Source organism: Gigantopelta aegis, chromosome 1, assembly GCF_016097555.1.
Source record: "Gigantopelta aegis isolate Gae_Host chromosome 1, Gae_host_genome, whole genome shotgun sequence".
Taxonomy (NCBI): domain Eukaryota; kingdom Metazoa; phylum Mollusca; class Gastropoda; order Neomphalida; family Peltospiridae; genus Gigantopelta; species Gigantopelta aegis.
Genome location: NC_054699.1, coordinates 23,253,426 through 23,267,118, shown reverse-complemented (window position 1 = coordinate 23,267,118; position 13,693 = coordinate 23,253,426). Strand labels below are relative to the sequence as shown.

General features: G+C 38.7%; 1 protein-coding gene across 1 annotated transcript in view; it reads left to right on the top strand.

Moving 5' to 3' along the window:
- Positions 1-13,693, top strand: part of LOC121371439 — a 130,793-nt gene that overhangs the window by 100,712 nt on the left and 16,388 nt on the right. Inside the window, exon 4 of the mRNA XM_041497369.1 lies at positions 7,115-7,296. Coding sequence (XP_041353303.1) covers positions 7,115-7,296 — 182 coding nt within the window. The remainder of the gene's footprint in view (positions 1-7,114; positions 7,297-13,693) is intronic.

Genomic DNA, 13,693 nt, shown 5'->3' with positions numbered 1-13,693 from the left:
TTTGATTGTACAGGAATTGTGGATTAATACATTGCTGAGCAAGGAACGTGGATTTCGATCTTTTGATTGTACAGGAAATGTGGATTATACATTGACGAGCAAGGAACGTGGATTTCGATGTATTGACTGTACAGGAATTGTGGATTATACATTGCCAAGCAAGAAACGTGGATTTCGATGTATTGATTGTACAGGAATTGTGGATTATACATTGACAAGAAAGGAACGTGGATATTTGAAGGAGCAACATGGGTGATATAGACGACCCAGTGCTCATTTCGATGGTGGTGACCGACCCACAAGGTCACTTCCGTTCTGTTGAAGACGTCAGGGTTAGAAGTGTCAAAGGTTTGAATTGTAGCATAACACTTTCAATTATTTTTATTAATGGAAGAGTTTAAAATTGAGGTGTGTGTGGGGGAAATAGGATCTGGTCTCCCCTCTCAAGATGATGGGTCCTTTTTTTCCAGTTAATCACATGAAATAATAATTAAAAAAATTAATTTGCATTTAAAAGCTATTTTTGTATATTAATTCTGTAAACAAGTTGAAACAGTCTTCCACAAACCCAATGGATCTCAGTAGTTCAAAAGGTCCCGTTTTAGAATTCAGATCCTCCCTTTGGAAATCTTAGGTTGCCCTTGTTATTGAGGAGTCGGGAAAACCTGGAGCGTGTATGTATTTGTCTGTCCATCCATCCATCCTTTCTTTCATCCATGCATCCTTCCATCCTTCCATCCATCCATTTATCCATCCATCCATCCAATCCTTTTATTCATCCATCCATCCTTTTATTAATCCTTCCATCCATTGATCCATCCATCCATCCTTCCATCCATTGTTTTATTTAATCCATACCAGACACTTGCACTTCCTTCCATCCATCTGGTGCTGGGGTGTCATTTAAGATTGATCTCCAATAACTTGCATTAAAAATGAAAAAGCAACTGGTGCTGGGGTGTCATTGCACACAACATTTCCATTCTTCTCCTAATAACCACAGATTAAAAATGTGCTGGTTAACATGTAGAGAAATGCTGGCTTCATTTCCTGAAGATAAAACTTTATCAGTGGTGTACAATATAGTACAAGATTGAACGTGTTGATATACTCGTGTGTCCGATGTGTTAACAATGGTGAAGAAATCACTGAAACTGCTGAACGACAAAAGCTGATTGTTGTAAATACAGAGTGTGGAATGTGTCTGGAATGTGATCTACACACTATAGCCTCAGTTTTAATAACTTGAGGAATTTATTACTTTTGTCCATGTGACCAACTTTCCTCTTACAGTGGCGTAGGAAGGTGCCAAAAAGTGTGTGGGGCACACTTTTATATTTACACACTTTTACACTATTATAAAGTAAATATAAAGCAAAATATCTTAAAATACCCCCCCCCCCCGCTTCCTACACCAGTGTCTTATGATGTCCTGATGGAAGCGGTGCTTTATCACTAAAGTCTGAATGAAATTGTTAACAACTAGGATAAATTACTCTCCTTCCTTTAATTATTACCGTCCTACCTTTAATTATTACCCTCCTACCTTTAATTATTACTCTCCTACCTTTAATTATTATTCTCCTACCTTTAATTATTACCCTCCTACCTTTAATTATTACCCTCCTACCTTTAGTTATTACCCTCCTACCTTTAATTATTACTCTCCTACCTTTAATTATTACTCTCCTACCTTTAATTACCGTTAGGTGGTGGGACTTAGCTCATTGGTACAGCGCTCGCTTGCTGTGCACTCGGTCCGGGATCGATCCCCACCGGTGGCCCCATTGGGCTATTTCTCGTTCCAGCCAGTGCACCATGACTGGTATATCAAAGGCCGTAGTATGTGCTATCATGTCTGTGGGATGGTGTGCATATAAAAGATCCCTTGCTACTAATGGAAGTATATAGCAGGTTTCCTCTCTAAGACTATATATAAAAATTACCAAATGTTTAACATCCAACAGCCGATGATTAATAAATCAATGTGCTCTAGTGGTGTCATTAAACAAATAAACTAACTTTCTTATGATGTCCTAATGGAAGTGGTGCTTTAGACCCCACCCTGCTCATGGCAACTTCTATTTAAATAGTTGCATATAGACCTCCCTGTAAAATACCTGGATTCAAGCTTGAAGGGGTGTGTTAAATGGGCTATGCCTGAGGAGAGTGAATTTTAACACCTGTGTGATGAATTTCATTTGCTATGGTGTTACATATCTTACAGTATTGTGTATTTGTCCAACTTTTGTCTGTATATGTCCTGTTGGGCCGGTCTCAGTAGTGTCATGGTTACGCCATCAGACAGGGTAGGTACAGGGTTCGCAGCCCGATATCTGCTCCCACCCAGAGCGAGTTTTAATGACTCAATGGATAGGTGAAAGACCACTATAACCTCTTCTCTTTCACTAACCACTAACAACTAACCCACTGTCCTGGACAGACAGACCAGATAGCTGAGGTGTGTGCCCAGGACAGCATGCTTGAACCTTACAAAAATAACTTGAAATGAAAAAATTTCCTGTTGGGGCCGGGGGTACATTTTCTTTCTGGAATAGTTTTAGTCTGTACTAGATTGGAAGGCATGAATGATAAGCATAACGGACTGAAGCTTTTTCAAAAGTTCTTGACATTGATGTCATTATTTTACATGGTTGCCACGGGCGAGTCATAGCTCAGTGGTAAAACCCTCGCTTGATGCACAGTTGATCTAGGAGAGATCCCCATTGGTGGGTCCATTGGGCTATTACTCGGGTTCCAGCCAGTGCATCAGGACTGGTAAATCAAAGGACATGGTATTTGCTATTCTGTCTGTGGGATGGTGTATATAAAGGTCCCTGTGGAAGATGGTGGATATAAAGGAGGCCGGCCTTAGGCGTGCGCTTAGCTTGCTCTGAACGTGCACGTAAAACCCTTTGACCTTGACCTTGACTAATGGAAAAAAATGTCAAAATTACCAAATTTTTGACATCCAATAGCCAATGATTAATAAATAAATGTGCTGTAGTAGTGTTGTTAAACAGAACAAACTTAAAACTTTCCGCAGTTAATCTGATGTGGAAAGGTACAATTAAAAAATAATTGTTTGTCATTCAGATTTGAGAAAAAGTTTGTTTGTTCATTTTAATGACACCACAAAAGCACATTGATTTACGGTATCATCCATTGGCTATTGGATGTCAAACATTTGGTAAATGTTGACATATAGTCTTAGAGAGGAAACCCGCTACATTTTTCGATTAGTAGCAAGGAATCTTTTTATATACATCATCCCACAGACAATGATAGCACATACCACAGCCTTTGATATACTAGTCATGGTACACTGGCTGGAATGAGAAATAGCCCAATGGGGCCCACCAATGGGGATTGATCCCAGACTGACTACACATCAAGCGGGCGCATTTTCACTGGGTTACCCATCCCACCCATTGAGAAAATGGTACAGCTTTTGCTTGTGGATGTTATGATTCAGGTTCGACTCTTCCTTGAACAATCCAAGTCATGGAACTGTCCTAGAGGGGGGTGAGGGACAAACATAGGGGGAAAGGAAAGAAGGAAATATTTTATTTTTAATGACACACTCAACACATTTTATTTACGGTTATATGGAATCAGACATATGGTTAAGGACCACATAGATATTGAGAGAGGAAACCTGCTGTCGCCACTTCATGGGCTATTCTTTTCGATTAGCAGCAAGGGATCTTTTATATGCACTATCCCACAGACAGGATATCACATACCACGGCCTTTGTTACACCAGTTGTGGAGTACTGGCTGGAACGAGAAATAGATAGGGGGAGAGAGAATTTTAACACTGCTGTTAATATACTACATTGGACAGTGTTAGGGACCTATCTGTAAAAGCCGCTGATTAAACACTGAGCTGGGATGTCATCAGACATTCCTTTCTTTTTTAGGTTGCATAACACTAAAATAATGGACAAACTGATTGCTGTTGACAGTTTTATGTGTCTGTGTTATAGTGAGCAAGAATCTTGTTTTGAAACAAAGCAATGTCAGCATGTCTGCCAAAGAAATTTCACTTATTTCAGGTCAGGTCAGGTCAGGTCAGGTCAGGTCAGGTCATACATGTAGGTTTTAACATGCACATTCAGAGCAAGCTCTTGTAGCACACGCATGGGTGCAGGTGTCCATGAAACTGGCTCGTCTGTCCAGGACAGGAAAAGGGTTTGTGGTGGGTGGGAAAGGGATGGGGGGGGGTGGGGGGGAAGGGATGGGGAGGGGGTGAGGGCGAGGTTATAACCCAATGGTTAAAGTGCTCGCTTGATGTGCGGTCGGTGTGGGATCGATCCCCGTCAGTTGGCCTATTGGGTTATTTCTTGCTTCAGCCAGTGCACAACGACTGGTACATCGAAGGCTGTGGTATGTGCTATCCTGTCTATGGGATGGTGCATATAAAAGAACCCTTGCTGCTAATCGATAAGAGTAGCCCGTGAAGTGGTGACAGCAGGTTTCCTCCCTTAATATCTGTGTGGTCCTTAACCATATGTCCAATGCCATTATAATTGTAAATAAAATGTGTTGAGTGCATCGTTAAATAAAACATTTCCTCCGAGTGTTGGGGAGGAAACCATACTCCTTTCAGTGACAAAAGCAAGAGATCTTTAATATATACATTATTTTCATGGACATGCCAAAGGTTGTTTTTTAAAGTCACCAGTCATTGTGCATGGTTGGAATGTGATATAGCCCTATGGGTTCACTCAGGAATGTTGGCCCGATAGATCACATCCATATAGTAGTCATATCTGAACCCATTACATACAGACCAATCACATACAGATGCATCACCTTCATACCAATCACATCTGTATATATCGTTCACATACAAAGCTATCACATCCAGACTGATCACATTCAGACTAATCACATTCAGACTAATTACGTTCGGACTAATTACATTCAGACTATTACTTTCAGACTAGTCACCTTCAGACAAGTCACCTTCAGACTAATTACATTCAGATTAAAGAAAGAAAGAAATGTTTTATTTAACGACACACTCGACACATTTTATTTACGGTTATATGGCGTCAGACATATGGTTAAGGACCACACAGATTTTGAGAGGAAACCCGCTGTTGCCACTACATGGGCTACTCTTCTGATTAGCAGCAAGGGATCTTTTATTTGCGCTTCCCACAGGCAGGATAGCACAAACCATGGCCTTTGTTGAACCAGTTATGGATCACTGGTCGGTGCAAGTGGTTTACACCTACCCATTGAGCCTTGCGGAGCACTCACTCAGGGTTTGGAGTCGGTCTCTGGATTAAAAATCCCAAGCCTCGACTGGGATCCGAACCCAGTACCTACCAGTCTGTAGACCGATGGCCTGCCACGATGCCACCGAGGCCGGTACATTCAGATTAATCACATTCAGACTGATCGCATTCAGACTGATCGCATACAGACTCATCACATCACATTCAGATTAATCACATCCAGAACCTATCACATCCACTCTAATCACATGCAGTTAAACCACATTCAAACCAGTCATATCATAACTAATCACATCCAACCGAATCACGTACAAAACCTATCACATCATGATCCATCACATTCAGAACCTATCACACCTAAACCAATCACATCCAGATGAACCATTTCTGTCTGGACCAATCACATTCAAAACCTGATCACCCCGATCACATCAATCACATCAGGACAAAATATATATCAAGTGAGCCCTCTACACATCCTGCTCATTAACGAAATGAATGAAATAAGTCCTGTATTCACCACATGTGTGTGAGATATCTGGAGGGCATTCCACCACTGCCATGCTGCTTTTAATCCTCAGTGTTGCTGATGTTTTCTCACAAGTGTTTCTTAATCTTCATGTCACGTCAAAATGTGATAGTCCAGCCCTGGGCTGTAAAATATATACTTTATCAATTCTACAACTTGGACAGCCGCCATTTCAAACAGGGAAGTGACACTGTTAGACCTAAATTAATTTCACAATCTGTGTGGTATCTCTGGTATTAAACGCTTCATTAGATATAACGTGTAGTATTACAGGATTGTGCCAATTGCTTGTTTTAAGATTACACAGTGTTGGAGTATGTGTTGTATCTGTAAGTAACATTTTCAGTGTTTGTTGTGTGCTGTGTTGCGGTTATACACTCTATAAGCTTTGTTTGTTTATTTGTACAAAATGAAAGTTAAAGTTTATTTTGCTTAATGTCATCACTAGAAAACATTGATTTATTAGTCATCAACTTTTGGATGTGAAACATTATATATAGTATTAAAGAGGAAACCTGCGACATTTTTACCATTATAGTATCAAGGGATCTTTTATATTCACCATCCCACAGACAGGATAGCACATACCACAGCCTTTGATATACCAGTTGTGGTGTACTGGATGGAATGAGAAATAGCCTAATGGGCCCACCGACAGGGATCGATCCCAGTTGTACAAGATGAGTGGGTGTACATATATATAGCAGAAACTCGTGTATATTTAGGATATTCGTGCATGGATGTGTGTCAATAATGTTTTGTGGTAAATATCAAGATTTATTATTTCTTTTACCAAAGTAGTTTATTATTTTTATTCACTGGCTGTCCCTTTTCTCTATTCTGAGATTTATATATTTTTAAAAAATTCATTCTTCTCTGGTAAGAACCATTTTTCAATTTCAATGTTGATGTCCAAATCCTCGTCCTAGTCCTTGTCTACACAACAACTTCTCTGTACCATTAGTATTGGAGATTATCTGAAGTAACTTTCCATTTTTTATTTGCTGATGGAATTTAGCTCAGTCTGTTGAGTTCTCATTTGAGGTGCTTGCATCGCAAGATCGAACCACCTCAGTGATTGGGTTTTTTCTCATTCCAACCAGTGCACAACAATTGGTCAAAGGCTTCCTCTGATGTCTGTGAGTCAGAATTACCAAATGTTTGACATCCAACAGCCGATGATTAATTAATCGATGTGCTCTAGTGGTGTTGTTAAACAAAACAAACTTTATCTTTAAACTAATGGAAGTTTACTGTCATTGGAAGTAAAAGTTGATTTATTTCTGTGTTAATCACTATATGTTGTTTAACTCTTTGTTTTTCCTTTGTTCTGAAGGTGGAAGCTCGTTGCTGTCAGAAACGATGAAAGCGTTCGGTGGCAGCTCAGGAAACCTGCGACTCAGCGAGTCTTTACGGAGTCTGCGACTCTCCGACTCACTACACAGCATCATCGAGTCACGCCACCGGTGTCGTGATGATGGCAGTGGGACACAGTCCAAGCTCACCAAAACACGCAGGGTAAGTGACCAACAAGTATTACTTTAAAGGGTTTTTTCTGTATAGTGCTTTAACAGTCCTCTACCGGTACAACCAGAGGGGACGATAGGTTTCATCTCTGTCTGTTTGCCTAAGAAGATTTACCCATTTGGCCCTTGAACTTTCTAGCACGGTCGGTTTGTGATTGATCCCCGTCGGTGGGCCCATTGGGCTATTTCTCGTTCCAGCCAGTGCACCACAACTAGTATATCAAAGGCAGTGGTATGTGCTATCCTGTCTGTGGGAAAGTGCACATAAAAGATCCCTTGCTTCATTAGAAAAAATGTAGCGGGTTTCCTCTGATGACTATGTCAAAGTTACCAAATGTTTGACATCCAATAGCCGATGATTAATGAATCATTGTGCTCTAGTGGTGTTGTTAGACAAACCAAACCAAACTTTTCTTCTTCTTTTCGTTTGCTTGTTGACTACGTCGAGGCCAGCAGTGACTATGAATGATACTGTTCTCTGTAGATCACTTCTTGTGCCGTACAGCTTCTTCTGGAGAGTTGTTGTAGTTGTCTGGGTAGTTTCCCTCAGCTGCTGTAGGTTCTTCTTTTCGTTTGCTTGTTGACTACACATCGAGGCCAGCAGTGACTATGAATGATACTGTTCTCTGTAGATCACTTCTTGTGCCCCGTACAGCTTCTTCTGGAGAGTTGTTGTAGTTGTCTGGGTAGTTTCCCTCAGCTGCTGTAGTTCTTCTTTTCTTCTTTTCGTTTGCTTGTGTGACTACACGTCGAGGCCAGCAGTGACTATGAATGATACTGTTCTCTGTAGATCACTTCTTGTGCCCCATACAGCTTCTTCTGGAGAGTTGTTGTAGTTGTCTGGGTAGTTTCCCTCAGCTGCTGTAGGTTCTTCTTTTCGTTTGCTTGTTGACTACACGTCGAGGCCAGCAGTGACTATGAATGATACTGTTCTCTGTAGATCACTTCTTGTGCCCCATACAGCTTCTTCTGGAGAGTTGTTGTAGTTGTCTGGGTAGTTTTCCTCAGCTGCTGTAGGTTCTTCTTTTCATTTGCTTGTTGACTACACGTCGAGGCCAGCAGTGACTATGAACGATACTGTTCTCTGTAGATCACTTCTTGTGCCGTACAGCTTCTTCTGGAGAGTTGTTGTAGTTGTCTGGGTAGTTTCCCTCAGCTGCTGTAGGTTCTTCTTTTCGTTTGCTTGTTGACTACACGTCGAGGCCAGCAGTGACTATGAATGATACTGTTCTCTGTAGATCACTTCTTGTGCCCCGTACAGCTTCTTCTGGAGAGTTGTTGTAGTTATCCGGGTAGTCTCCCTCAGCTGCTGTACTTAGGACCTTGAAGTTAGGAGATACAAAAACTAAATGGTTTGGGCCCCGATAGGGGAAATGTATTGCTTTAGAAGTGCTCTCAGAATGCTTGTTAATTATTATTATTTGTGTTGAATATTAAAACCATGAGTGTGCGACATCAAAGATGGGCTTTTTAAACCATTAATAAATATATGCAAATGATTGAAGACATTAAGGTTCAGTGTGCAAGTTTGGTTTTAAAAATTAAGTGTCATAAGGTCTCCCTGTTTGCAAATCTTTAGAGCCCGCCACCAACCCTACAAGCCCTGCCATTCATCTCCAGTAGAACAGAAGATACAATAAATGTTTTGTATGAAACCATGGGAAAGATCGCTATTCAAGACTGTGGTTTCCCAGGATTTTGAGATATATGTTGACTGTGTCATTTCAAAGAATCAATATAATTTGCACAAATAATTTGTATGAGCCATGCGGCCTCGTATGCTAGCCAAGCTAGTGAGTCCTATATGATTTTTGTGAGCCTTGGGCTCCTGGACTCTCATCAAAATAGGACACAGAGGTTTAAAATCTTGCTTGTATTACTTGATATATTTACAGTCCAGATGTGTTTTTTTCCATGCTTGACAAGACACCACAACTATCAGTGATTTTTGTTTTATGGTGTATGCTAAATTGATGCCTGGGAAAAGTATTTAACTGATTGTTATTATTAAGATAGCCAAGTATGTATGTATGTGTGTATGTATGTAAGTAAGTATATAAGTAAGTAAGTCAGTAAGTGTGTGTGTGTGTGTGTGTGTGTGTGTGTGTGTGTGTGTGTGTGTGTGTGTGTGTGTGTGTGTGTGTGTGTGTGTGTGTGTGTGTGTGTGTGTGTGTGTGTGTGCCCACAAATGACTGTCAGGTCAGATGTCGGGAATTAACGTTATTATATCAATTTAATGTTCAAGCACACTCATTTCGAGCACGATTTTTGACTAGAGCCAGAAACTGTACTCGGAACCAGAGGGGTGGAGGAGTGTTAATTTTTTTTTTTTTAAATGTTTTAAAAGTTAAAAACATTTATACAGATGATTAGCTAAAAATAATAGCCAGGAGAATGTATAGACATTCATAGTCTATACCAGGAACTAGTTGCTACTGGAAATACGTGTGTATACTACATTGTTGTAAGACTAATAATGACAGGTAATTGTTCATTTTTTAAAGAAACCCATTTAAGACTAATTTAAAGTAAGCAGTGAGGTGGTGAACTCCTATTATCAGTTCATTATGTACACTATGAAATCTTAATTAAATTGGCTAACTAAACACCTATTAACTAATCCTAGATTACCCCTTGGTTACTGTGGCAGCCAGGTATTAAGTGGTCATACTTGAGGGGCTGACAGTCTCTGTTCACTGGAGCACGAAGCTCCCTGTCTGGCACCTTCTGGTATACCTCTCACCCCTGAATCACATCAGTAGACTTTACCATCCCCTAATGTGGATCAGTCTAAACTCACCTGTAGGTGAGGACACAAATTATAAACCAAGATCAAAAGATGGTAAAACCTTCTTAGCCAGCCCCCCTCCCAATTATTACAATATGCTATCCAAATCCAGAAATTTGGATAATTCTAATGTAAGCTGTAATGGTGGACAGCGAATTGTAGGTAAGTATCTGAATATGTTAGTAACTCTCAAACCCCCTGAATCATTTATTAATGCTGCCACATCCAGAAGTCTGGATCAGTTTAAAATAACGTGTAGGGACTAACAGATACTCTTCGCTTTATCAGTAAGACCAGTGATCCTTTTTATCACTAAAAGGATTAATTGCAAGTGATAGCGCTTTTTTTACCTTCAGGTAAGCAAATGGCTGAAATGCATATGATTATAACTGTAAACTTTTATTTTATTTAGATATTTAATATAACAATGTGTAACATGTTTTTGCATAATTCTTTGTAACACTGTGTAGCTATTGCATAGCTGTGGGTAACTGTTGTGTAATAATATAAGGCTATGTAACATTGTAACTACTGAGTGTAACTGTTGTGTGACATTGTCTAACTATTAAGTAACACATTTTATAACCTTGAGTAGACATTGGTAGAATGTTGGATGTATTTTTGATCATAAGGTGAACAGTGTTTACATGTTTGTCATCAATTCATGTAATTCTGTTAAAACTTGAACATATAATATATAGGTAAAATATTTAGTTGAATTAAAACAAATTAGTTAATGATTGGTTAATTTTATTTTATTTGATCATTGTAATATAAATTAATATTTACATTTTAACATCACCAATGCATAATTACCTGAACATGTTTGATAATATATTCAAAATATTAACACTTTAATTATACATTAAAAGTTACAGACAGTGGTGTAGGGAGTTGGGTGGGTGGGTGTACAGGGCCATTCCTCCCCCAATCAAACCTTTTTTTCTTTTCTTTTTTACTGTATTAAAGTTTATACATCATACATACATATATACATAATGTGGGTTCTCTCCCCCCCCCCCCCCCCACTTCATATAAGATCCTGGTTACGCCAGTAGTTACAGACCCTAGCTTTTAAACACTATATGGCATATTTTTTTATAATTGAAATCCGATATTACTTATAGATTTTATTGTTTAAATTATCCATTTCTATACATCTGAAGTGTTTTTCATTATCATGGTCTTTCTAATTTACTACAAAATGCATTTTTTTTATATTTTTGAAAAACACACACACCTCTGATAGGCAACAGTTTAATGTATTGCCCCATTTCAACATCACAGACTCTTTATTTCACTTTATTGTAACTTTATAAAAATGTTTTACATGTTCGTAGATTAAAAACTGAGTGTCCATTTTCACATGTTGAAACTAGGGTCTGTGACTTTAAAATCTAGACAAGCTTTTTATTATACATGTACATGAAAAAATAGTGACACATATGTCCTTAAACTGTCGTATATATAGCTTGGTGTGGGATTGAGAGAACAAAAGTTAAAATTTGTTTTGTGTAATGACACCACTAGAGCAGATTGATTTATTAATCATCAATGGCTGTTGGATGTCAAACATTTCGTAATTTTGACAGTCTTAAAGAGGTAACCCACGAATGTTTTTCCCATTAGCAGCAAGGGATCTTTTATATGCACCATCACACAGACAGCATAGCACATACCACAGCCTTTGATATACCAGTTGTGGTACACTGGCTGAAACAAGAAATAGCCCAAACAAGTTCACCAAAGGCTGTAGTATGTGCTGTCCCGTCTGCGGAAAAGTTCATATAAAAGATCCTTTGCTACTATTAACAGAAAAAGCACCCCACCCACTGCCGACCCTGATCGGGCTGCTTGTGCTCTCTTGCACTTGCCAAGCACGGGTGTCTCTCTCTCCCCCGCATGACAGGTGCATGCTACATCAGCTTGCTCTGAATGTGCATCTAGCCAGTGCACCACAACTGGTACATACATCAAAGGCCATGGTATCCTGTCTATGGGATGGTGCATACAAAAGATCCCTTGCTGCTAATCGGAAAGAGAGCCCATGAAGTGGCGACAGTGAGTTTCCTCTCTCTATATCTGTGTGGTCCTTAACCATATGTCCGACGCCATATAACCATAAATAAAATGTTTTGAGTGTGTCGTTAAATAAAACATTTCCTTCCTTCCTTCCTTCCTTCCTTCCTTCCTGAATGTGCATGTTAAAACCTTTGACCTAAACTAACAGAAAAATGTTGTGATTTTCCTCTGAAGATTACGTGTCAGAATTACCGAAATATTTGACATCCAATAGCCGATGATTAATTAATCAGCGTGCTCTAGTGGTGCTGTTTGTTCGACACAATAAACTCTTTCTTCTCTTAATTATTTTAGGCTTGGTACTGTAACTATATCTATAGATGACCCCGAGATGAAAACAATTTGATGTATTGTAAGAATGTTTTAAACTATTTTATCAGACAATACCTTTAGTCAAGTTATTCTCTGGTATGCAGGTTCACACAAAGGGGCTCTTTTTTTAACATGCACTGTATATTAGTAGCATATATTTGAAACGAGTTCAACTAGTTGATAAACGCTGCAGATGTATGTAATGTTAACAAACAAACACACTGTCAGTATTGTTATCAGTACTGTGCGGGTGAGGTAGGTCTGTTTCTGTTAGAGGTGATATTATAGACAATAACCTTGTTTGTGTTTCTGTGGTCTGCACATAGACGAATTAGTGCAATGTTTTTGTGTGAGTATATATAGAAGTATACTAAGATAAAAAAAAGCAATTTGGTACTAAAAGTTAAAGCTAAAGTTTGTTTTGTTTGTACAGGGGTTCTGTATATGCAACTATTTAAAATGGAAGTTGCCGTGAGCAGGGTGGGGTTTAAAGCCAGCATCTCTTCCATTTGGACATCGTAAGAAAGTTAGTTTATTTTGTTTAACGACACCACTAGAGCACAATGATTTATTAATCATCAGCTATTGTATGTCAAATATTTGGTAACCCCAGCACAAAAATACACATCGGCTATTAGGTGTTACAGGTGGTATACATACAATAAAAAAAAATGAAGATGAGTATAATTTAAAACTATATACAGAAATCAAAATAGTTTTAAATTTAAAACAAATTAATTGTGGGTAAAATTAAAAAGTGACAGTTAGGCATTTAATTTTTTTTATTGAAAGTCTCCTCTTAGTTACTTAAACCAGTAGTTGACAAAACTAGTGTATCAGTTAAATCCGGTGTCTGATTTCACCTTGAAAGGGTTGAATTATTTTAAAAGCACGTTATATGTACCAAATTGCTAAACTTTTTTGTCTTAGTATCATTCATTTTCTGTCACGAATAGAGTTTTTCAAATGCAGGAAGCAGGCAGACAGTTGTATTGTGTTCATTGTGTCAAACTGTGGATGATTCACTGGTGAATGGTAACTGTGCTTGTAAACTCTGGTATATATATATATATATATATATATATATATATATATATATGTATGTATGTATGGTATATATATATATATATATATGTGTGTGTGTGTGTATGTATGTATGTATGTATGTATGTATGTATGTGTGTGTGTGTGTGTGTGTGTGTGTATG